The sequence below is a fragment of the Cuculus canorus genome, chromosome 2 (genome assembly GCF_017976375.1).
Source record: "Cuculus canorus isolate bCucCan1 chromosome 2, bCucCan1.pri, whole genome shotgun sequence".
Lineage (NCBI taxonomy): Eukaryota > Metazoa > Chordata > Aves > Cuculiformes > Cuculidae > Cuculus > Cuculus canorus.
This window is the reverse complement of record NC_071402.1, coordinates 138,764,673-138,790,366: the sequence shown is the minus strand read 5'-3', so window position 1 is coordinate 138,790,366 and position 25,694 is coordinate 138,764,673. Positions and strand designations below refer to the sequence as shown.

The 25,694-nt window shown below is 39.9% G+C and overlaps 1 protein-coding gene across 2 annotated transcripts in view; it reads left to right on the top strand.

The window, feature by feature from the left end:
- RSU1 (Ras suppressor protein 1) overlaps nucleotides 1-25,694 on the top strand; it is a 111,537-nt gene that overhangs the window by 25,197 nt on the left and 60,646 nt on the right. For both annotated transcript variants that reach the window (XM_054057711.1, XM_054057712.1), the window contains exons 4-8: nucleotides 1,446-1,566; nucleotides 5,218-5,336; nucleotides 6,845-6,927; nucleotides 7,198-7,312; nucleotides 20,858-20,990. In XM_054057711.1, the coding sequence (XP_053913686.1) occupies nucleotides 1,446-1,566; nucleotides 5,218-5,336; nucleotides 6,845-6,927; nucleotides 7,198-7,312; nucleotides 20,858-20,990 (571 nt within the window). The remainder of the gene's footprint in view (nucleotides 1-1,445; nucleotides 1,567-5,217; nucleotides 5,337-6,844; nucleotides 6,928-7,197; nucleotides 7,313-20,857; nucleotides 20,991-25,694) is intronic.

Below are 25,694 nucleotides of genomic sequence, written 5' to 3'. Positions count from 1 at the left end.
GTGAAGTCCTGTTTCTGAAAGGAAAACATTTTAATACTGATAATTGCTGTTCTAGTGAAGTACTGAGGCTGGAAACAGCTGAATTATGTCAATTAAAATCCTCAGTTAACTTCTCTTAGGGAATAATATAAAACAACAGTAGTACTACATTGCCCTTTACTTTCTGAAGGTGCATAATTCTTGCTGTCATGAGTGCTGGGAACACATGGACCAGTTGGAAAATACTGCAAAGGGAGGGCAGGCTTCTAAATGTTCAGGTTTACCTTTGATGATTTTATAAAAAGGGTCTACAAAAAATCTCCTGAAGTGAATATGACCCTCAACAGTAATATTTATGGAGTGTAATTAGTGTTTGTTAGTGATCCCATTATTGTTCACAGTGTAATTAGACTAAGAGTATGTCACATTTACTAGAATATAATTTTCTGCTTTGTAAACATTATTGACTCCATTTTAAGACTGAGACTGCTCATGCCAACAAATAAAAGAAAATCATGGCTTCATAAAACCTTCTAATTATTTAGATGTGCGCTCTGTGGACTCCTGATGCAGTTAAAGTTGTGGCTGAACCAAGAGGAGTATTGAACACAGGTGCAAACTTCGGGGCAGGTGATTTGCCAACCTCCTTTTATGTAAGCCTCAGCTGTCTGCTTAAAGCTCACTAAGTTTGAGGAGGAAAAAGATGCCAACCTGAAACCTTCTTACCTCATTTGCACAGGCACATTCAGAATGTGGTTCTGACTTATTTTTCTTTTTTTTTCTAGATAATAACTAGATATTGATCCAATGAAGCCATCCATGTTTATATATTTAATGGGCAGTTACTCACTCATGGGAGGTAGTGGAAAATGAACTTGACCAAAGAGTTCATCTTTTAGGCCTGAACTTAATTTTCTATACAGTTTGTTGAATCGTAGATGGACAAGAACCTGGATACTATATTATGTAGGCAGTAAGCAGAATGGGGCATTGCTAAAAATGAATTTTTGTTTCATAGTTCCTGTTAAAGACCTTTAATATAACTGTTGTCTTGGTGTAACTTCTTGTGTCATTCATTCTTTCAGCTCAAATAATGAAGTTATCCGAGTCTCCTGGGCTCTGCTCTTTTGAAACCTGTGTGCTGCATCAACTGGGATGATTTGCTTCTCTTTGTTAGTCTGTGAGAGCATTTGTTGTCCTTGTCTCTCTCTGCAATGGTCTTTGTTAGTCAAAATGTCATAATACCGGTAGTAATTTTCTGAAGAGTACAAAGTAACTGCTCTTAGCAATGAGAATAGTTTCCAGAGAGGACACTTTTTTGATATAGACTGTGCTTTTATTGCAATAGCTATTAGAATGCTCTTTCTACTGTCAGCCCCTGCGCAAACGAAGCAAAAGACAGGTGCTAGTAGAGCATCCACAATCTACGTAGCTTGCTCTAATTGCAGTCCCTCACTTTCTTACAGCTGTGCCAGCAAACATCGCAGACCTGAGAAACATAGAAGTGCTCAACTTCTTCAACAACCAGATTGAGGAGCTGCCTACACAAATTAGCAGCCTTCAGAAGCTCAAACACCTGAATCTTGGGTGCGTATCTTAATGCAAAAATTTGCAATAATAAAGCTACTGTCAAACATTGTCACAACTGAACCTGGAACTTCTTATTTTTTGCTATTAAAATCTGATTTTGAAAGTATTGGTGTGGATAACTTACCAGTTATATGTAGCCTCAAGAGTGTTTAGTGTCTTGGATAATGGGATACTTAAAGGGATCAAACACTTACGCTGGTGTACTGATAACCATTTAGGGGCAACAGCAATTTACATTTATCTAATACTGAAGTCAAACTCAACAGTTACTGAATTTTACTTCCCTAGCAACTGTCTCTTAATTCAGTGGTTGCTGTGTAAGAGTCAGGCTCTATTTTCTGTTCTGCTTTAATGAAGGGGGTGGGGGGGGGAGGGAAGCAAAACAAAACAAAAAAAAAAGCCCCCAAAGCCCTCCCCCGCAAAACAACTGAATGCTGATTTTTTTCCTCCATGTAAATTTAAGATTTCAATTCCAAAGTATCAAATTTATAATTAAAGAAATCTTAATTTCTATTAAGCATGTAAAAGAAGCAGCAAATCTTCAAATGTACTAGTATTGACTGAATTTGAACCAGGGGCATTTGTCTTAACTGTTCAGATGCTATATTCCAGAAGAGTTTGTGATATATTATAACTACAGTTGCAGAAGGCTTTCCTGAATTACTAAGAAAATAGATGTGAAGCACAGAACCTTCTTAAAACTAACTGGGCATATCAAAGTGTAACTACTTATGGGAGTGCTGGAAGGGGGAGGTTTTAGCTTTGTAGGCTCCTTATAGAAAGTATGTTTGTATTTTAAAAATTTAAACTTATGGACACCTTAAACTGAGGATTTATTACTATTTTAAATACAAAATGATTTTTGCTAGGCTCTCTGTATCCCGCTTTAGATAGTTTTGTAAAGTGCTGATAGTTGAATTGCTTCTTGAACTATTGGTATGTCAATAAATGTTTTCAGGATGATCTGTCTTCTCTCGTCTTTATTTGGTCACTCTAGATCTCAAGCATGCCTTAAAATCTGTTTGAAGCTGGAATTGGCCCATGATCTTGTAGATTTAAGTGCTTGTCCTTCTTAATTTCCTCCTTACCATTAATCTTCCAAGCATAGGATTCAGACCCCAGTCTTAGCTCTGCAAATAGGTTCTGCTTCGGAGGTCCTTTGTGTCAGTAAAGAGGAAACTCTTCTGCCCTAGTAGTCTGCCTGGGGCCACTCAGGAACCCTCTTGTCACCTGCAGTGCATGTGTATACACACAGCATCAAAACAGCCCTCTGGGGGAGAGGGAAGGCTTGAAAAAAGGCGTATATTATTTTGGGGAGGGTTTTGGTACTGAAGAGTCAAGTGGTGGGGTGGAAAGAGGTAAGGTGTACTGCTGCACTCAAAGCTTAAAAAATATATATTTGGACAGCAGATGTGACACAGTTTCTGTGGCACAAGCTCAGTGTTTGAACTTCTGTGGGGCCAAATGACTTGATGATCTAAGAGGTCTTTTCCAACCTACTGATTCTATGAGATAGTGCTGGGCAAGGACTTGTAGCTGATTCTTTTTCCATGACAAGAAATAGATACAATCTGTCTGTTGGCAATAGGGAAAATGCTCTTCATCCCCCTGTTCCTTGCTTATAAAAGGGAAGGCCATCAGGGCCACTAGTCCTTTTACTAGTGATCATGGACCTACTTTCTTTTCCTCCTATTTGATATAAAGAACAGTTTCAAAAGCAGTGACAAGTCTGCAGTAGTGATAGTGGGGAATGCATCTCTGTGTTTTAATAGCAGCTACTACAACAGAATACCAGGTACTTGTCATAGAATCATTAAGGTTGGGGAAAAAAGCTCTTAAGATTATGGAGTCCAATGGTCAGCCCAACATCACCTTGCCTATTAAACCATGACATGAAGTGCCACGTCTAAATGTTTTTTGAACATCTCCAGGAATACTCCACCACTTCCCTAGGCAGCCTGTTCCAGTGCTTCACTGCTCTTTGACTAAAGAACTTTTTAGTAATAAAAAACTGTCTCTGTTAAGGCTTCTTAGTGGGAGGTGAGGAGAAGGAAAATTTCAGTTAGAGTTTGGCTACATGCAGCTCATCTCTACAGGTTCTTGTTCTGGTAGAGCTGACTTATGCACAAGTGGGAGAGGAAAGGTGAGGTTAGTAAAAAGTTTTATGTGCTTCTGCCTCTGCTCACATGGATGTGTAATCATCATGCTTAGTCTGAAGGTGCAGCTGTTCTTGTGTTTAATTCAGAGCTCAAGGAATTTTTAGAAGATGGGCTTATTAACTGTTTTGTAGATGGATTTCACAGTATTTCTCACAAACATTTGCATGGAGGAGGGAAGGTCCTGGAAGTTGTAGCCAAAAGTCTTTGGTTTTGGGTACCCAAATTTGTCATTACTTTGACTTGACTTTCATGCTTTTTGGTGTTAGGTCATGCTCCATACATTCATGTTACATCTCTTTTTGACATCAGTTGAAGCCATTGCTATTTATCACTCTTGTATCAGAAGGAAAGTCAAATTCAGAATGTGTTTAGAGGGAAGACGTGAAAGCTCATGATTGTTTCCAATAATCACATAAGAATAAAATCCAGCTCTTAAAAGTAGGCATCTTCAGGAAGAGCAAGTATGGGTAGACATCTCTTTAAGCCAAGGTGACAACCGAAGCAAGATGCATATATGCAAGCTTTGTATTTGAAGTACCTGCAAAATAATAGGGACAGTATAAGTAATAAGCTCATAGTTCTTTTCTGTTCCTACAATAAGCAGCCAGAGCTCTATCTTGTACACAAAACAGTAAGGTTTTATGAATGTAGTCTCTAGCTCCTTGCCTTTCTCTGTTGTTGCAGTAGCTCTAGTGATTATCTGGATCCCCACGCTGAAGCCCTTTGAGGTCAGAGAAAAGTTACTGTTTTCTGTAGCTTGTCTGCTCCAAGTTATCAGATACATCTTTTCCTTCTGTTAGCTTTCCTCATGTTCTTCTGGTTGTTGCCAGTGGGAACTGCTATCCTAAATGCTCTGAGGCTGGCTGAATGAGCTATATTTAGACTAAGCCTCATCAAACAGAAGGCTGACATTTTATTTACTCCCATGTTCAACGTGCATCAATAGTTATCTAGGGACATAAATTTACTGTTCTTCAGAAGGGGTTTGAGCAGCAGTTACCAATGAACATAAATACTGTGCAGTTTAGGTGTTCCTCTTTGTATTTGGTACCATGCTGAAGAATTAAGTGGTACGGCTGAATGCAGATGGTCAGGATGATGTGCAAACAGGTAGATTTCTAGTTTAGCTAGAAGTTCGGTCGTCTACCAAGGACCAGACTTTTCCATGGCACACTGTTTCAGCTGAGCATAGCACTGTGGCACCTCTCTCCCTTGTGCTTCGTGTTTCCCGTGTGGCTGTTGATTGACAACAGACAGGATCCCTTGCGAGCGCATAAGTTTGGGGCATATTTGTGGGAGTGAGAGAGAAAAAGAAGTCTCCATTGCAAAAGGCTTACTCGGTGTTTGGTAACTTCAGTCCTTTTTCAAAGCAAAAGAGAATCTCTGTGTTGATTACATCTTTTAGAAATGAAACTCTTGTTGCCTCTATTGTTCCTACTAGGAGAAGCAAATATTGATGTCATGTTCTGTTTTTCTTCTTTACCTACAGCATGAATAGGTTAAACACCTTGCCAAGGGGATTTGGCTCTTTACCAGCTCTGGAGGTTCTTGACTTGACTTACAACAACTTAAATGAAAATTCTCTACCAGGAAACTTCTTCTATCTGAGTAAGAAACTTTTCTAAAACCTCTGCAAATCTTCATGATATGGTGCTTTGGTTTCTGCAGTTGAAATTTATTTGATAGAGACCAAACTCCACTGAATTTTTCTGATATTTGTGTTTTTCTTTGAATATTTTTTGAATATTCCTACATTGCCCAGCAATATTTATTACTGATATACAGTCACCTGACACCATTGGACACAAGAAGACTTAGTTAATAATGGTATATTAGTTTTCTTCTGAGTAATATTTCCTTGGGTCCCATAGTGAGTTAAAACTTAATGGGAAAAATAAAAAGCCTCAGTGGAAAGTGAACTGTTTTCAAGGTAGCTGTTGTTTGTAGATACTGGAAACAGTTGTGTTCCTGATCATTTATTACTGAAATAGTTTTAACTGTTTGTGCGTGTTGATGTGTCCAGTATGTTAAAAGAGTTTGCTAAGGCTACAAATCTTGGCACAGGAATAGCAGAGCTAAGCTGACTTTTGCACGTGTTAAAAATGCTCACTCTAGACAGTTAAAATAAAGGTATTGCAATGCATACGTGCAAAAGAGCTGCATGGTGGTTGCCTAAGCAACTTGAATTCTGGCACACTCTGGATTTCAGTGATTCTGCTACCTTACTGATCTTTTCAGTGCACTGTGCTGAAGTGGCTTCAGGATCAGCGCATTTAGCAGTAAAAGTGACAGGTGAGAGGAGAGGAGGGAGCGGCTCCGTCTAGAGGTTTTGTGATTGTAACGTGGCCAAGGGAAGTTCTTAAGTCAGCATTTTTTAAGTTGGTCACATTTAATGCAATGCAAAGAGGATTAGTAGTAAACTGCATAAGACAAATGGGGTCTCCTCCTGTTGGGGAGGAGAGGTTTGTTGACCTGACCACCTTCCTTCCCGCTGCACCTAACGGTTCTTTGTGAGTCTCCCTTTTAATTTTTTTTGAACTGTCATGTATGCTTGTCCAGTAACAGCAAGCTACATGGTCATGCTAGATCATCTCTTTTTCTGTGAATTTCACATAGACGAAGCATGTTATTTACTACTTATTCAATCTGAGTCTTCTTTATTGTTCTCTTTTAAGTTCTTTTTCCCCGTGTTAGGCTGTGATTTCTGTAGAGCTTAATATTCATATGTGTTTGTCCAAAAAGCTCAGATGATTTTTTATGTTATTTTTAGGGTGCAAATTGATGTAATAAATAAGATTAGGAGTAGTAGAGAGTAATGGCTGTATTCTCACAGCTGAGCATTGAGACTATATGCCAGAACCTGCCAGAGCTACTATTGTAGAAATTGTTAATTGTGCCAGTCCTTTTGAATATAGATGTTTTCCTGAACTCACCAACAATGCAATAAGCCAGTAAATCTAAGTTTGACCTGCTTGTTATTATTGTGAGCCCTGGGTGTGTCAAAGGCTTTTCACCAAGTCAGGGTTATTAATCAAACCTGACTCCCTTTTATTGATTAGACCTCAAATGGCTGGGTTATATGCCACCCTGTTTATATATTGCTATTTAATTTGCAGCCACCCTGCGTGCACTCTATCTAAGTGACAACGATTTTGAAATCCTGCCGCCAGATATTGGGAAGCTCACAAAGTTGCAGATAGTAAGTAATTTATCTAAATTCTTGGAAAATCAATTCACTTTTTCAACGCTTATAGGACTAGAATCTAGTCAATTTGAGGAGTAGTAGGGTATGTTTGCAGGAATAGACCACTACACCTGAAACTGTTTCTTATTTACCAGCAGACACTTGTAAATAAATTGGAAGAATTGAGTGTTTAGGAGAAGGGTGGGGGCAAAGAGAATAGAGTTGTGGTTTAGGCTGCTTTTTGGTGACTGAAAATTGTTCTAACTACTTTACATTCACTCTTAGCTGAGTCTTAGAGACAATGATCTGATATCACTGCCTAAAGAAATTGGTGAGCTCACACAGCTTAAGGAACTTCATATCCAGGGAAATCGGCTTACTGTGCTGCCCCCAGAACTAGGTAAGATTATGGATGATCATTTATTTCTTTGAATAATAATTATAACAATGCACTGTGTTTCTTCTACTCTAGGAAATGATAATGCTTAAGTCATCATTGCTGCTAATACTTACTTTCCCTTGAGAAACACTGATTTTTTTTTCAAGCCTGCTGGGCATGATGCAGCAGGGGCCAAAAGATGGTGTGTGTTTTGTTTTATTTTTTTTTCAATGTTACATTTTTCTTGTGTATTAGTAAAGCTGACTGCTGATTTGTATATAGCATCTTGCTTTATGTAACAGATAAATATTGGGTCTGCAAAGCTGTTCTTGTCTCTGGCTGGGTTTTGAGAACCCTATTTGGATCAGCCAAAATTACATTAAGCAAAAATGACAGCAGCGTAACTGGCTTTTTTTGTGACTGTTCTTGTAAAAATGGAAGTTTGATCAACTGAAGTAAAATATAGCTAACTTAGAGCAATTTTTCGTTTTTCTGTTTTGGTAGCCGACCTGTCTTAGGGAGTTGACAGCTCTTTCGCTTAAAGCAATGGAGCTGATTTATGTACTTTGAATTTGTGATATTGCCTGTTTAAATATTATTACAAGTGGCTTCTTTCAACCTATAAGATAGAGTTTTTCTTTGAAACTTATGTATTGATTTTGCTGAGGGATGTTGACTTCAAAAGAAGCTGTGGCTTTTTGCCCCAAGTCAGAGTTTGGTTTCAAGTCTTTTTGAAGATTGTCATAAAATATTTTTATTGGGAATAATGTAGCTGCATCAGTTACCTGTTATTGAAACACCTGTTACATGGGACTTATTCCTTGTTTTGTTCTCTTGTGGATTGTTATATAGGGGATCTCCTTTGTTTCTGCTTGCACCTTCCAAATACTAGTTCCCAAAGCTCAGAAAGACTAACTGAAGTTAGCATGATAAATCAAAGTTATTTGTTGTCATAAGAACTTACTTTGACCCATTAGAGATTGTAACAGGCTGTAATGTATGCTTTTTGTTTTGTACAGCAAAGGAAAGTTCTTTTTTTTTCTGTGAGGTGGGGAAGATGTTTATTTTGCCTCTTATTTCTGTACCCACCGTGGAGTTTTACATTTAGCAGTCTAACAGACTATATGATGGTATTTTTTTTTCTCACCACTGGTAGATGAAAGTTGCTCTTGTTTCCTTAATTTCAGGTGTTTTATTCCTTGGCATGGGCTTACTTTCTTTAGCTTTTTGTCAAAGTCCGATTTATTTATAAAAACTCCTCTAACAGCAATAATATTTCAGAAAAGTACCTTTCTGTAGCTTCCTAAATTATACCCTTTTTTTTTTTTTTCCCCAGCAAGTGGAAGTTAAATGCCGCACTGAGTCTAACCACCTTCTGTGGCTAATTAAATGTTCTAAGCATGCTCCTGGCTTGTAATAACAGCAAATTCACTTTAAATGTTTCACTGTCCAAACCAAATGGAAACATTTGAAACAAAATTCTTAATGTTTGTTTTCAGCTGACCTGCAAAACTCAGGATGGCCCAGAGAAACATTTTTTCTTTTAGTTAACATTTGTTTACATTATAGAACAGCTTCACAGAAGTCTGGTAAAAAAAGGACTTGTAATTTTGCCCCACCTGATCAGGGTGAGTTGCACTGACAGTTTGAACATAAGTGCTTGTCATCTCCCTCCTCTGTTATTCAACTGCTATGCTATAAATTATCCTCTCCTCTTCAAGTATCAATTTACCATTATTGGTAAATAATGGTTGGTGTAATTTCTCTTGCAGTCTATGCCATGTGTAGCACTAGAGCTCTATAAAATATTTAAAATGGCTTAGATTTGCAAGTATATTTCCAGAGACTGTTATACTGAGGTCTAGATTTGTAACATGGGCAACTTGCAAGTGTATTTACTGTGCAAAGCTATGTTCTTGCTTATTTATTAAACATTTAGGCAAAAGTTTAGGAAATGGAGTTTAATAAATTGAGCACCAGGCTGGGCTTTGGGGGGCTTGTTTGAGGCCAGGTAGGAGCAGGCCACAGCCAGGCATGAATCTGCTGAGTGATTAGAAAAAGTCACTTCATTTCTGCAACTCTGCTTTCCCTTCTGCAAACAAGAACAATTTAGAGAAGCAAGTCCCTTTGCAGACAGTTTTGAAGTCTGCCAAGGAAGAGTGAGATGGAAGCGTTACACCCTAATGAATGGACTGCTAATTCTGTAGTTGCAATCTGAGGGAAAACCAGTTTTATCTGCTGAGTTCTCCCTCCTAATTTTTTAACGTTGAATCATACTGTAAGGAGAACTAGCCATATATTTTGTGCTGTGCATATTGGGTAAATGGCTTTTCAATGAGCAGGTCCTATTTGCATTAATTGAAGGTACTGCTGTTCCATTTAAAGTAAACAATCTTTCCTGTCTCATTATCACTTTCATAATTAAAGGTGCTGAAGGCTTCTGACTGGCTTAGTTTGAGCACTGATGGACAGCACTGAGTCATTAGGTGTTCATTTACCAGGGAGATGGGCACAATATAAACACCAGAATAAAACTGTATTTGAATGAGGAGAAGGGCGGGAAGTACATAATTTTTAAAGGCAGTGGAAATAAGTGCAGAAGAAGGCATGGAGAGTAGGGTGTGAGGAAAGGCCACAGGCATTAGAATCACAGTTTTGGAATGGAGAGATAACAACAAATAGAACTCTACAGTCTGCTCTTTATTTCACCTGATGTGATTGAGTGTGCACACGTCAGTAAGACAGCTGGGAGAGATCAGTATTATCATCCTCAGCGTTTAGCAGAGAATACCTTTCACTAATTTAAGAAATATATTCCTGCCCAGGAAGAAAGGAGGGGACTAGAAGAGTGGACTGGTGCTCTGGGTGGAGGTGCTTGTCTGTAAATACAGTACACGTGAGTGATGAACGCAGGAAGTGGCTGGGAGTAGGTGGGTGGAATTTGCAGCTTGTTTTTATCATTTGTCTCTCAAAAACCCGTTCATGAGGAATAGTAGTGGGCAGTCATGTATAAACTTTAAAGAGGTGCTGGCATTTTTTTTTCTAGCATTTAAAAGGTTATGTGCTGCATTGCAAGACAAATAAATCATGATTCACTGCAACAACAGAGTTGCAGTCAGTTATGTAAATTGCCAAGGAAGCACTAAATCTGTCACTTTGTGTATTCTGAGCGTTTAACAATTGGAACAGTGTTTGCAAAGAAGCCAAGTAGAAACAAGAACCACCTGAAGTGGCAGATGCAATTAGTAAGACCAATGATGGTGTTTTAAGTTCATTGTATGGTTATCTGTGTGGACCCAGATACATAAAAGACTTGCTTAGCTGAGCCAGGAGTGCAAAGGTAGTAAATGATGCAGAATATTCACAAAGGCGTAGCTAAACGTAGATACTGAGCTGGAGAGTGTGACCAGATTATCTGTAGGTTTGCATCTTTGATGTGAAAACAAATGGCATGATTTATAAAGCCCAGATTCTAATGTTGACTATGTTCATTATCCTGCTGTTAACACATGTGTACGCACACCTGCATGGAGTTCACTCATATTTGCGCATGTGGGAAGAGCAGTGATTTCTAAAGATGCATTTTTAATTACTATCCTCTTTTTTGCAAAGCTGAGTGTTGGCATCTATGGCTTTTAAGCATACTGTTCAATACTGTTCTAGTTTATCAAATAATTTCCTCAGGTAAAAGGAGACACTATGAAAACTATGACAATGGGCACATACTTAAAAAGTGGAAAATTCAAGTAAGTAGCCACATTCCATTTTAAGGAGAGTGAAACATTTTGTACATTGAATCTGTATGTCAGAATGCCTCAGTAATTCTTTCATCATTTTTTAGTTTTGAACACCTACATTATCTTCTGTGGATAAAGAACTGGTGTTAAATAGAAAGTTTGAGGAGTCCTTCCAGAAGTCTCAATACTTCCATTGCAGGAAGACATTTTAAAATTTAGGCTTTTGAAATTGCTCTAGAATCTGGGAAGGAATATTATATTACACAAAGTAGTTGCTGCAGTTATTTGTTCAAGTTAATATTAATCAAAAAAGCCATTTACATAGATAATTATAATGGGTGTGTGCAAACACAGGAATCACTTACTTCACAAAAGGTATTTCTTTCATAAGTATACTTGGCATAATTGCTCAACTTTTCTTATTTCAGTGTGAAGTGTCACTGCATTCTTCCTGTATCTCAATACAATGCTGCTCACACCTGCAAATACAGGTCTGTGGTGTTTGTTGAAAGCCTGAACATCCTGGGGCTCTTTGGGCACCAGCTCTGAGTACTGGAGTAATTAATTGATGCTTCATAATTTTAAGAAAATTGCCATTTCTACATTTGGAACTTTTGTTTCTACTTTGGAACTTTGCCTTAGCAAAGGTGCTATAAGGAAGTAAGCAGCTTTACTAGACTTCTTAGTGGATAAACAAAAGAACTTGTTTTCTAGGACTACTGATGTAGCAGTTACTAGTTAAGGAATAATAGAAAAATGTACGTAATGAGATATGTCATGGAGAGATTATTTATCTAAGAAAAGCATCTCTGCACATTTGTGAGTATTCTAATTGTGTTTCTCATTTTAGGCTTATTTTAAGTTAAAAAGGGTGGGGGAAAAAAAAACCAAAAAAAGGCACAAAAATCCACTACTTTTTATGTAGTTAGAAACCAGGCTACTTCCTCAGAGTACTTGATGGGAGTTAAGATATATGGGAGAAGATGACAGGTCTGTGGTTTCTTTAGACACAGGAAGGTGTTTTCTATAGCCCATCATTTAGATTTACACCACAGGCATTCATTTCCTTACACTGCTGTAATTTTTGCCAAACTTCCCAAGATTTGATATTATATTAGTTTTTACAGTATGCAAGTTCTACTGTTGCTTCTCCGGTGACTACAGTATGTGAGTTTTCCTAATATTGACTGGTACTTTCCTAATATTGATGGTACTCTGATTATAAGTACCATCAGCATAATGATGTTTCTGTCAGCAAATATTTCATCTGTTCTGTTGGAGCTGTGGTAGTTGAGAGTGCTGTAATTAGAGCCAATCTGAGCAAATGTTATATTTGTTGTTAAATTTGGTTAATTTTACGTGTTTCGTAGTACTCAAGTGGTTTCGCTCTTCTGAGTACTTGGCAACCTGTGTTTGAATGGAAGTTTCAAAGGTGTGGGGCAAAAGCAATAGACTGAATCCTTCTTGAACTCATAGTTTTAAATTAACTAGATTTTGCTCTGATAGGGACCCTTCAAAGAGAGAATGCTCTGTTGAATTCCCGTGTAATTGAGAATCCCAGGGGAGTTTCAGAGGTTGGAAAAAATGTGCAATATATTTCAAAATAAATTGGGATGCTGATCCTCTAAGCCTGTAATACTTCCTGTGCCATTAAAACTTCTTTGATGTTCAACTGTTTTGACATTGCATTAATTTCCTTTGTTCCAAAGTCTGCTGCATAGTATATTTGGAGTGTTTCTTCACTGGGAACACTTGGCAGTAACTGTCAGTTTGCTACTCGAGATCCCGGTCAGCACTGGACATTTGTTACACGGAGCAAGGAAGGGAACAGTATTTCCAGCACTGCATGTCACCTATCAAAGAAAGAAATTGGTGAAACTTAAGCAATAATTGTAGGTCTTGTAGTAAATCATCTCTGTCTTACATTAGGAATGTGGGAGAAAGGAATTTAATCAAGTTGTAAGTAATGTGAAATAATTTTAGAAAGAATATAGAAAACATTTTGATATAATTTCTTGGATTTTTGTCAAAATGCTGGTTCTTTTGCCATTCCCGTTGGCTACCCACACGATGGCATCAGCTGGATTGGTTGCCTTGGTACCTGAAGGCTGTGTGTGGTGGAGTTTGGCTGTTGAAACAGCGCGATTTGTCATGTGGAAGCACAAGCCATTAGCAGAGTGTTGTTTGGCTAGGAATGCCTTGCATGCTGCTTTGAATAAGTTCCTGCTTTGTGTCTTTCTTCTGTGGATGTTAATATTATTTACTCTTTCTGCTAGTTGTCCTGCTAAGGTCAGGTTTGTTGCGTGGAGTGATGGTAGAAATTTCTGGGGCTCTCCCCTTCTTCCTAGAGAGTTAACCACCACTTCTGTCACCTGAACATGGAAATGTGAATTTGCCCAGCGAGGTTAGGTGTATATATATTCTGCCTGTACTTATTGCCTGAAATGTGGCTGAAGGGAGAAGTTTAGCACTTCATCCATTCTATTGTCTTTCCCAGGCTTCATCTTCAGTCCTGACTCATTCTAGAGTGAAAGTGTCCTCATGCCAGATTCTCCATTATGCTATGGTATAATGATTCTGGCTGGCCTTTGCTATGATGCTGGAATTTTATATAAGTATCTCGGGACTAGATATGCTTTCTTTTTTTGAACTCTCCTCTATGAAAGGTTGAGGTGGTACAGCGCTGGAGAGTAAAATCCTCTTCTTGTAACAATAGTAGTCGCAACAATACCAGTTTGCTCAGTATCACTTCACCTTTATGTCAAGGGTAAAGAGTTTAAGATTCAGTTGGTCTGCATTTACTTACTATTTCAGCTGCAGTCCTTTTGCTAAGAGTTGAAGCAAATGGAGTAGCTATTCTGGGATCACAGAATAATCAGAGTCTTTATTTAACCTATCAAAAGGAAAAGTGAGAGGAGACTTAGCTGCTGATCCTCACTAACTGTGAGAAGAAAGCCCAGGTCACCTTTCTGCTCTGTAGATGGGCAGAAGCAGCAGCAGTGTTTGAGAATTAAGGCAGCTCAGTTCAGCGCTGAAATAAACAATATGTTTCAACAGTGATGAACCATTCGAATAAGGTGCCACTGGCATCTCCTGATGTTTTTCAGTCCAGATTTTTTTCTCTTTGTTAAACTCTTCAATTACTGAACTGACACAGTGATCTCCTGTTAGATGTATTCAAGTGAACATTTGAGTTGGTGTCTAATCTCTGAACTCATTATTGGAAATTCTCATTTACATCTAAGAAGATGTTAGAATAACATGTGATGTTACAATATCTGCTGTCTTGTTTTCTGTCCCTGAAAATAATTATAAAACTGAGGATGGGCTTAGCTTTCAGTGTTTGACTTTCAGATTGCTCGTTCACACTTCTCTTACCCTGAGGCTTCCTGTCTGACACTTGCAGGTGAGACTGCAGGCATTCCCATCTGTGTGGTCAGGAAAGCCATCAGAGGAGATGGCTTCCAGCCTGCCTCTGTCTAACGGATGTTCTGGAATATATTTGCTTTATTTGTGTGTACTGAATCTGACTTCATTTTATTTAAGACTTGAATCTTTTCCTGTTACGTAAAACTGGCACAAATGCTGTTTTTGTGGTTCTCTGAAGTGCTGGTGACTCCAGGTGGCACTGTTAGGCCTTCTCCAGTACAAGAATGTAGGGGAGAGAGGGCAAAAGCATAGCTGGGATTGATCTTTTGGATACACTTAAGTCTAGGTGAAGATTTACTAGTAGTTTTCTTCTAGTGCACAGAAACTCATCAGTAAGCAAATGTATATTTTCAACATATGCTTTGGAACTCTAGATTTGTTCATCATACTGAATATTTCTGTGAGTATTTCTGCTGGCTCCAAAAAGATTGAGTCACACTTCACTTATGTATGAGAAGCCTTTCCCCTCTGTTGTCTTACTGCTTCTTTATCACTAATGTTTGAATCTAGTCTCTTCTGTTACTAACCCTTCAAATGTGATAGAGGTCTTCAAAGCAGAGATCATCTTGCTTGTTTATAGGAATGATATGAGTTACCAATCCACAGCTTACACATGCTTAAGACTGGCGTAAAAATCATTTGCTTTTGATAACACTTTGTAGCACAGAAATCAGTATATATTTTCATTTTTTTACATAGCTTTTAGGTCATAATTCACAATTAATTGCTTTGGTGTCATTTTTATGACATAATAGTCATGCTATTTCTTCCACCACCATGCTTAAGCCAATCTCTCTATAGAGACAGCGCATGCCACAAAAGTAATAAAAATCTTAAGCCCTGTAGTGTAAAGCAAATCTTAAACAAGCCAGGACAGACATATTTTTACATATAACCTAAGTTTAAATTCAGTATAGTGGATTGAGCTCTTACTCAGCCTTTAATAAAATGGGATTCAAGGGTATTTATGTCTAAATAAAGGGAAAAAACTAATTTCATTCCTCCTGTACTTATGTATGATGGTGAGAGAGCAAGACCTTTGTGTTGTAAAGAGAAAGAACATTTAAATTGCAGTCTTAGGAGGAGTTGCTAAAAGAGATGTGTTACAGCCTGAGAACTCTCCTTGAGGTCAGTGCAATAGAGTGTAGGTGGGAAGGCAAGTCAGAGTATCAACAGGATGCAGATGTAAAACAACAGTGCAGAGGCTAAAAAATTATTTCCATTGATTTTAATGAAGCTCCACTGAGGATGAATTTAAACCATTACAAAGAAGCGTTGATCTGGCATTTTACAGCTAGGATCGTGTTTCTTATGCTGAATGCCAATGTTCACTTCTCAAATGTCAGAGTTATTTAATTACTTTATTTCACCTTTTAATTTTTGAAAGTGTTTAAGGTGTTGCCAAAGGGTGTTCAAGTGGAAAGGACAAGTCAGGTTTGTGCTTGTTCTGTTTTCTTTTGTTTATATTGAAGGAATGCCTGTGTACACTGGTCATCCCTTACTATACCTTAACTGTACAAACGCTGGGTGAATGTTACAGACTCTGTATATCATACATCATAAGAGGATGAAGGGCTTTTTTTTTGCATATAAGAGGTTCTTGCAGGCTAGAGCTAACAGACGAGGAGTGTGGGAAGTCTGGTGACACCCTTGGTTAAAGTGACAGGTATCATTATCACTGGCTCTGACACTTTCTTGCAAACACGACAGCAGGAGGCAGCATTTTAGTGGCTTTTATGAGCTCTTTTCTGAATTTTGCAGACAGTGTGGCAAAATATGAATGTTCACACAAACCACTTTTTATATCAATAGCACTAAAGGAAAATAACAAGAAACGTTACCATGTTTTAGATCAAATGCAAAATAGAGTCGTTGAGGGAGGTGAGAGGGAACTGTAGCTGCCTTTTGCCTTTAATGTCACTCAGGATGGGGTGTGTCCACTGTCTTATGAGATATCCCACTGTTGCTGTGTGTCCACCCATAGCTATGTGAGCTCTGAATTTAAGCAGTGATAAATGGGGTTTTCAGGGGTTTGTTTTGGTATAGATCTGTTTACTGTAGCTTCCAGGTGGCAGCTGACAAGATTTGGGCAGCAGACAGTTTTTGGATCTACACAGCTTACAAGCTGGGCATAGGAACAATTTGTTTTTGACGTGGGTTAAGCACAGAAGTCCAGTCGCACCGATCAAGTCAAACTCAGTGGTTCGGATCATCTTTAGATACAGTGAGTGCTGAGACAGGGCAAAAAAAATGCCAAGATCAGGTGTTTCTAAGACCATGCAGCTGGCTCCTTTTAGAAGGCTTTTGGTTATTCTGTGCAGGTTGTCCACAGCAGTCAGCTGTTAGACCTTTATCTCTCCTCTTCTCTTCCAGACTCTGTTCTCTTTTCAGTGTCTGCTCACTGGTAGTAGCATAGGTCTACTTTGTGTTCTCCCTACTTGGACATCTATGGCTGTTCAAGGTAGAAAGCTTAAAAAAACGTATCCTTCAGGCTTAGAAATTAGAAGGTTCTTTAAGCATGTTACACCTGAATTCTGGAATATCTAGTTTTGAAATTTTACTTATTTAGAAGAATAATTTTAGAAGCACTCAAAATTAATTTGAAAAACATTTCTGTGATCTAGGAAAGTGACTGCACTGAATAGCCTTGAGGGTAGCCTTCTCCTTTTCTAGCAGATGTGTGTGACTGTAATGCATTTCAGTGGAGTTAGTCTCTCTCAGTGTGGCAAAATAGCAAGAACCTTAAGTCTGTTATGAAGAAATACAATTTTTGTCTACTAGTTATGCCAGATTTTAGAGTTGATAAATATTTTTCAGGAGGCTGGTGTGCATGGAAAGAACAAACCAGCAATGACCAACCCTAATATATTTTGTGATTGAATCTTTAGTACTGGATTTTTACAAGAGGCAATCTTGTATTTTGCTTACTAAAAATATCTGAAGGGTTTGATGTGGTCTGTGTAGCAGCACAGTATATAAATTTCCTAAAGGTCTGGGGATGGTCTGCTGCTGCTGCTGCTGTTAAACAGACTGCATGAAGGCACATCTGCCATGACTCTTCCCTGGCCCATGACTCTAATGCTGCGGGGATGGAATAACAGCATTCCTTAGCACAGTGTGGCTATAAGAGTTACTGGAGACTGTTTCAGGGGGGCAGGGGACACAGCTGGGGACACATCTGTAAGGTGTCCAGTCACACACGATTCCTGCAGTGAGCTTGGTACCAGAGCCTTTGTTTCAGGCGGGTTTGGTCATTTCTTCCACACTGCTGGGTTCATTCGTCTTGCTGCAGTGGGGCAGAACGGTTCATGCTGATCTCCCATGTGTTTGGTTACCTCAGCACATGCTGTTCCTCAAACGTTACCACATTTGGCATTGCACTTGGGACTCCTCGATGTTCGTCAGCCAGAGCAGCATTAAGTAAGCCCTTGATACACAGATGTCTTAGGTGTTAGCACAGAAAGGACACTGGGATATGGTGCCAAGCGATGTACAGTGATTGCAGAAGTGACACATTTTCATCCTGTCTCATTTTTAATTATACAGCTTCTTTGTTCTCAGGTGGCTTGCCTTGTGGCAGGAGTGTTAGACTGTTTCCTCCCTAGTGCTGCTAATGTGGAGCAGGCTCTCTGTGACTTCTCATCCTGTTTAATTTTCTGCCCATTTCTGTCCTTCATTTGCAGATGGAAATTTTGGTGTCAAACAGGGAGGAGCTTAAAGCATTGGATTCCTTTTCCTTCCTTCCTTTTCTGAGGCAGCCCTCCTTTGCAGATGAGCACCCGCTTTCTGCCTGGTGCTTGCCATGAGGATAGACAGTTTGATCCTTTTCGCATTGCAGCACTTGATGAAATTCTTAAATTAAAAGCCCAGGCTGTGTGGTGGCAGCTGATCTCTCACAGCAGCTGTAGGTGTCTGGTGGAATGGGATGCCAGGCAAGCTGCTGCTGATTGGGCTCCCAGACCAGCATCCTGGGCAAGGAGGGAGTGCAAGATCAGTGCAGATGCTGGACCTTTGGGTGCCCCGATCTCCTCTGTAATTAGATTAATTTTACCCTTAGGGCCTCTGCCTGCCTTTTCCCTCTGAAGGTAAAAAGTAATATCTGTATCTGCCACCAGTATGTTTTGGGGGAAAACAGTGATTACTGAGACGTGGAGACTTAAAGTTCATTTTGCTTGAGCAGCCCTCTTCTTGTTGAAAGATTTCTTTGGCTTTAGTAGAACAATATTTATTACAATTAATTACGTTTAAATGGGCCATGCGGTGTTTGGAATGGAAGTGGCTATGCTGTGCTGCAGAGTTGGAAACATATGGCAGCATCTCCTGGGCGGTAAATTTCTGACACAGCTTGGGATGAGAGGATTCGGCTGAGACCTTGGCTATTGAGATTTTGGGAACATGTGAGTTATTCCTGTAAGCCACATTGAATTTGAACCGTGATGGGGCCAGGCGCGCCTCCCCAATAACTATTTTTATTAGTTGTACACAGATTGGTCTTTTTACCTTGATGCAGTACTTGCAGAGCTGTAATTACAAACAAATGCTTACAGCGTTGGTAGCTTTGGAGAGCAGTGTATGTGGATTTTTTTACAGGTAATAAAATGGAAAATCCAATTTGCAATTGCAAAGCAAGGCCCTGAGTGATACATGATCTTCCTAGCAGCGCTGGTCAGAGGGTTACAGCTAATCACAGCACTGGCTGGCTTCCCTGGTGGCCTGTGCCTGAAAACTGAATAGCGAGCAGCATGAGCCTGCGCCTTGAGCCAGCATAGATTTTGACACACCAGTTTCTAGCTTATTAGATCCTCTTTGTCACAGTACTTAATCCTGCTTCCTGATCCTTGTTAGAACAGGGCTGCTGAGTCCCTTAATAAAGGAGATGGGTGCGAGGCTCCTAACGAGGTGCACTGGAGCATGAGGCAGCAAGGGTGATCGCCACCTGACTGACAGAGGGTTGAAATGCTCCCTGCCTGTTGTTATTTCAAAAAAACAGGCCTCAGACAGCTGACAGATGAGCTTGCTAAGGTAATGGTGGCTCGTTGATAGGCTGATATGAGATGCTTGACATCTTTTCACATGGTGTAATGGTCTTTATTCTAATGGTGTTAACCCATTATATGGAAAGAAATGCATCAAGGATTAGCTGTAAGCTAAAACATGAAGCAAAAAGACTAGCAAGCACACTGCTTGCAGTGGCTCCCATAGCATGCATGCATGTTCATGCTACTTACATAAGTGCCTTTAATTTTGAAAAGCTAGCACATCAGATTGGCTTCAGATTTCTTTGACAGATTGGCTCAGTCAGTCTTGAGAACCTTGTAATTTTTTGTTTTGTTTTCCATGATTAAAGGTAATTTTATTTTCTTTTTTGTTTGTTACTTTAGATTTCAGAGGTGGGGGGAATAAGCCTCTCTTCACTGTAAAATTCACACCAAAAAAAAAAAAAAAGTAAAACAGTAGCACAGTTTTATTTTTTTAATTTAAAGAACACAAGAAAGTGTTTCAATGGCTAGACCTTCCTGGAATTCAGCCTGTTGTATCCATAGTCATGAGGATTATCAGTAGAGCATGCACAGTTTTGTTTTTGGGTGGTAAACATTTACAAAATGAACAAACAAACAAACAAACCCCAAGCAAACCCGTAATGGGTCTCTTAAGTCTTCCTCTAAACAGAATAGGTAAAACTGGCGTGTGGCAAGAATGGCGTTTTTGTTTATTTTTCTCAGTACAGGGAAGTATACCCACAGATCAGCGGTAGGATCTTGGTACAAACAGTGCATTGGGCACCGGGAAGGCAAAAATGCCTGTTGGGCATCACTTGTTGACATTAGGTTTGGAGTAGTGATTGAGAAATGCTTTGCAATGCTAAGCTTCAGCAGAGCAAGCTCCTAACACAGTGTCACTCTCCTTTCATTCCTGCAAGCCAGAGTGGAGAGTAATACTTTGCTGAATTGTCTCATAGGCCTGAACATTGTGTTTAATAGTCTGGTTATGCGAGGCTTCTAATGCCACAACAGAACTAGAAGGCTTGGAGTTAGGAATCAGGAAGCCCGACATGCTACTGCCGTTGTTCTGCCCATGCTAAATGAATTTACTTGCCTGCAGAAAGACACTCCAACACCTAAACACTGTTAAACCCTGCTTAAAAATGATTAATAAATCTTACATGCAGTGGGCCAAGTTCAGTCCTATTGTGCAATAAGTAGTAGCACTGTGAAATGGATAGGGTGGAAGTGCATCCATCATGGTGGGAACTACTATGTCCTCTTTTCCTCTCCACTAAAACTGAAAAGTTTTCTTTTATTGTGCTTGTGCTCTCTGAAGTGAATGAAAAGTTTTATATTCACAGCAAGGTATTTCTTTCAAATTTTTTTCATATTCATTTTTGTTTAATCCGTTTCAGGTAATTTGGATTTGACTGGTCAAAAGCAAGTCTTCAAAGCAGAGAACAACCCTTGGGTTACCCCTATTGCTGACCAGTTCCAGCTGGGAGTATCGCATGTTTTTGAATACATCCGTTCAGAAACATATAAATAGTAAGTATTATATGCTATACCTGTGTTCAGTTGTTTTCCCGTAGTGTGTTTAGCAAAGTGTTATAAGCTACAGCCTTCTTTCATAATCTGTGCAGCAGCTTGGTGTTCAGGGAAAATATGCAAACCTGTACATTTATATTAAGAAATTTTGCTAGTGAGATGGTAAATAAATGTGGGTTAGACGTGTTAGGAAAGCACAAAGACTACTGATATTGTCTTGCATTTGTTATTAATTTCTTGAAGCTGTTAAGTAACATGAGAGATGTAGAAGAACAAGCATTACATTACTTTGAGAAGTACTGCTTTTAAGTGTGTACAGTAAGGTTTTATAGATTGAAATATATAGTTAATGTTTTTGGATGCAGGTTGTTACATTTTGAAAGCGATGTCCAGAATTTAAACCTGTTTTGGTCTGGACTGGTTTACAAAAGTCTACAACTCCGATAATTTAATGACTGTTTTCTTCAGTGCAAGTGGAAAAAAAAAATAAAACTCAGTTTTGAGAATCTGACCCATATTCAGTTAGGAGGCGGATGTTGTTATCTATCTACAGTAAAAAAATAATAATTTTATTACTGTGGGCATATTAAAATACTCTGGCAACTTTTCTTATGCAATCAAAATAGACATAAAAGGTTCTGTAATTCGTCACTTGCTTCACCTGTTGCTCTTTGTTTTAAGTTAGCTATATTATGTTTGCTGTCTTGCTCTTTGCTGAGATATAACAGTGTCTTATTGGCTAATGGGCTGATATTTATTTTGTCCACAGTAAACGTTTGAAACCTATATAGTTAACAGTGTAAGCAGAATTAAAGTACCCATTAATAGTGGGGGAGAAATAAAGGCAAAGAAATTTTCTATAGCTCATTCATGGCTTCTATTTTGACCTTAGAAGCTTATTCAGTTAAAATGTTATTATTTTCAAAGATTACTTAAAAAAAACATATGCGTGCAGGTGTTAATAATTAGAAGTACTTGTCTTTTTCAGCATATACCCATGTTATATTTGAACTGTAAATTAAAAATATCTTCATATTTCTTTAGAATCCCAGTAGCAACCTCTTTTGATTCTTGATCTCACTTGTTTCACATGCTATAAAGAGAGTTTGTGGATTTTCCTGCTGAGAAAAGATTGTCCTTTTTACTTCCAGGTTTCTTTAAATATGTGATCTGAAAATTACTTGGATGCCACCTGCTACAGACATTTTTCTATTTGCATTTGATTTTAGGTGTTAAAACTCATAAGCAAAGGCATAATGTAGGTAACAGGTCTAGTGGCATTATTGTGCACAAAAGCAGATAAGCTGTGAACACAGAAGAAATGAGAACTCCTTTTTGTGATGAAATTTTGATCTGTTCCTGCTAACAACTATACATCTTCAAATTCCTTTTTCTTGCAGAGCCTGTATCCAGTTACTGTGTCTTTGTTCTCATTAAGCGAATCACAGGGTTGAGATATGAATATAGTAATTTTCTCTGTAGATATCTTAACTAAGGAAAATTGAGCTCTTGGGGTGATAAACAGCTGGGGACAGTCTCTAAATCTCTGCCTCTTGTCCTTGTGGGAGACTTTAACTTTCCGGATGTCTGCTGGGAGTACAATACAGCAGAAAGGAAACAGTCTAGGAGGTTCCTGGAGTGCATCGAAGACAACTTCCTTGCACAACTGGTTAGCGAACCAACAAGGGAGGGTGCCTTCCTAGACCTGCTGTTTGTGAATAGGGAAGGTCTTGTTGGGGATTTGACGGTTGGAGGACGCCTGGGATTAAGTGATCATGAGATGATAGGGTTTTCAGTTCTAGGTGGGATTAAGAAGGGGGTTAGCAAAGCAGTCACATTAAACTTCCAGAGGGCAGACTTTGGCCTGTTCAGAAGGTTGATTAGCAAAGTCCCGTGGGAAACAGTCCTTCAGGGCAAGGGAGCCCATGAGGGTTGGGCGCTCTTGAAAAATGAAATCCTATCAGCTCAAGAGCAGGCCATCCCTGTGTTCCGGAAAAGGAGCCGGCGGGGGGAAAAGCCAGCTTGGTGGAGCAGGGTGATCTCAAGATGCGTCAATAAGAAAAAGAAGCTCTATGTGCTCTGGAGGAAAGGACAGGCATCTTGGGTGGACTACAGGGACGAAGTGAGATCGTGCAGGGAAAAAATCAGGAGGGCCAAGGCCCAACTAGAATTAAAACTCGCTAAGTCTGTGAAAGACAACAAAAAGTCTTTCTACAAGTACATTAACAGGAAAAGGAGGACGAGGGAGAATATCCAGTCTCTAGTGGATGCAGAAGGAATAACAGTGACAGGGGATAAGGACAAGGCTGAGGTACTTAATGCCTTCTTCGCCTCAGTCTTTAATAGCAAAGAAAGTTGTTCCTTCTGTTTACAAATCCAAGAGTTAGAGGGGCAGATTGAGGCTCCCGTGATCCAAGAGGAGGCGGTTAGAGACTTGCTTGCCCAGCTAGACGTCCACAAGTCTATGGGGCCGGATGGGATCCACCCAAGAGTATTGAAGGAACTGGCGGATGTCCTTTCCAAACCCCTATCCATCATCTTCCAGAGGTCCTGGCTGACTGGGGAAGTTCCACTAGACTGGAGGCTGGCTGATGTTGTGCCCATATACAAGAAGGGTTGCAGAGAGGATCCGGGGAACTACAGGCCTGTCAGTCTCACCTCAGTGCCAGGGAAAGTCATGGAACAGGTAATCTTGAGTGCTATCATGAAGCACACGCAAGAGAACCGGGTGATCAGGCCCAGTCAACATGGGTTTACAAAAGGCAGATCTTGCCAAACTAACCTGATCACCTTCTATGACAAAATCACTCAACTACTGGATGGGGGAAAGGCTGTGGATGTAGTCTTCTTGGACTTCAGTAAAGCCTTTGACACAGTTTCTCACAGCATTCTGCTTCAGAAACTGTCAGCCTCTGGCCTGGACAGGCGCACACTCTCCTGGGTTGAAAACTGGTTGGATGGCCGGGCCCAGAGAGTGGTGGTCAATGGAGTTAACTCCAGCTGGAGGCCAGTCACAAGTGGAGTTCCTCAGGGCTCAGTACTGGGTCCAGCTCTGTTCAATGTCTTTATCAATGACCTGGATGAAGGCATTGAGTGCACCCTCAGCAAGTTTGCAGATGACACTAAGCTGGGAGGAAGTGTCGACCTGCTGGAGGGTAGGGAGGCTCTGCAAAGGGATCTGAACAGGCTGGACTGCTGGGCCGAGACCAATGGGATGAGGTTTAACAAGACCAAATGCCGGGTCCTGCACTTGGGGCACAACAACCCTATGCAGCGCTACAGACTGGGGGAAGAATGGCTGGAGAGCTGCACAGAAGAGAAGGACCTGGGGGTGCTGGTTGACAGCCGACTGAACATGAGCCAGCAGTGTGCCCAGGTGGCCAAGAAGGCCAATGGCATCTTGGCTTGTATCAGAAATGGGGTCACCAGCAGGTCCAGGGAGGTTATTCTCCCTCTGTACTCGGCACTGGTGAGACCGCACCTCGAATACTGTGTTCAGTTCTGGGCCCCTCACCACAAGAAGGATGTTGAGGCTCTGGAGCGTGTCCAGAGAAGAGCAACAAAGCTGGTGAGGGGGCTGGAGAACAAGTCTTATGAGGAGCGGCTGAGAGAGCTGGGGTTGTTTAGCCTTGAGAAGAGGAGGCTGAGGGGAGACCTTATTACTCTCTACAACTACCTGAAAGGAGGTTGTGGAGAGGAGGGAGCTGGCCTCTTCTCCCAAGTGACAGGGGACAGGACTAGAGGGAATGGCCTGAAGCTCCATCAGGGGAGGTTCAGGTTGGATATCAGAAAAAAATTCTTCACAGTAAGAGTCATTGGGTACTGGAACAGGCTGCCCAGGGAGGTGGTCGAGTCGCCTTCCCTGGAGGTGTTTAAGGAACGGGTGGATGAAGTACTTAGGGACATGGTTTAGGGAGTGTTAGGAACGGTTGGACTCGATGATCCAATGGGTCCTTTCCAACCTTGTGTGATTCTGTGATTCTGTGATTCTGTGATTCAGGCAAAAGAAAAATCTAAAAATTATGTTGCAGCATTTCAAAGACCCAAACAGCTTAACTTTTACTGTGAGGCAAAGCAGTATGGCTAAATGGATGATTGAATAGAATAGGTGTCAAGATAACCTCACTTGCAACACTGAGAAGAGACAACAGCTTGTGTATGTTAGCAGCTGACAATCAGATCAGTAAGTTTACTTTCAGGTACTTTCATGAACCAGGAACTATGCATCTACATGGTAGATGGATTTTGAGCTCCAGAGATGGTAATTGTCTCCCATTGCCCATTGCTTTTACTGGCTGATTGGAAATATTGATTTTACTTTGTTTACAAGTCTAACATTGTCTATACTAGCTAAGACAGAGAGTGTGCTCATACAACACAAGTGACAAGTTTCAGTGGTTTAGCAAATTAGGTTTTACTAAGTGAGTTTATGCTAATACAGCTTATTTTGTATTTGCAGTGACTAGAACATCATATTTACTCAGTTGCAGTTATTTCATCCAGAAAGTGGTAACTCAGTATGTCTTGGCAGTGTGCTCACTTGCAGCCCCATTACTAAACCCTGAGGTTTCCACTGATGGCTGTCACAAGCCATAACTGTACACTGCAGTCAATATCGGAGTTTTCCGTTCAGATTCTGTGAGGTTGCGCTTGTGAAGCAACTACAAAATAGATCACAAACCTCTTCTTTCCTTTGCAAAATGT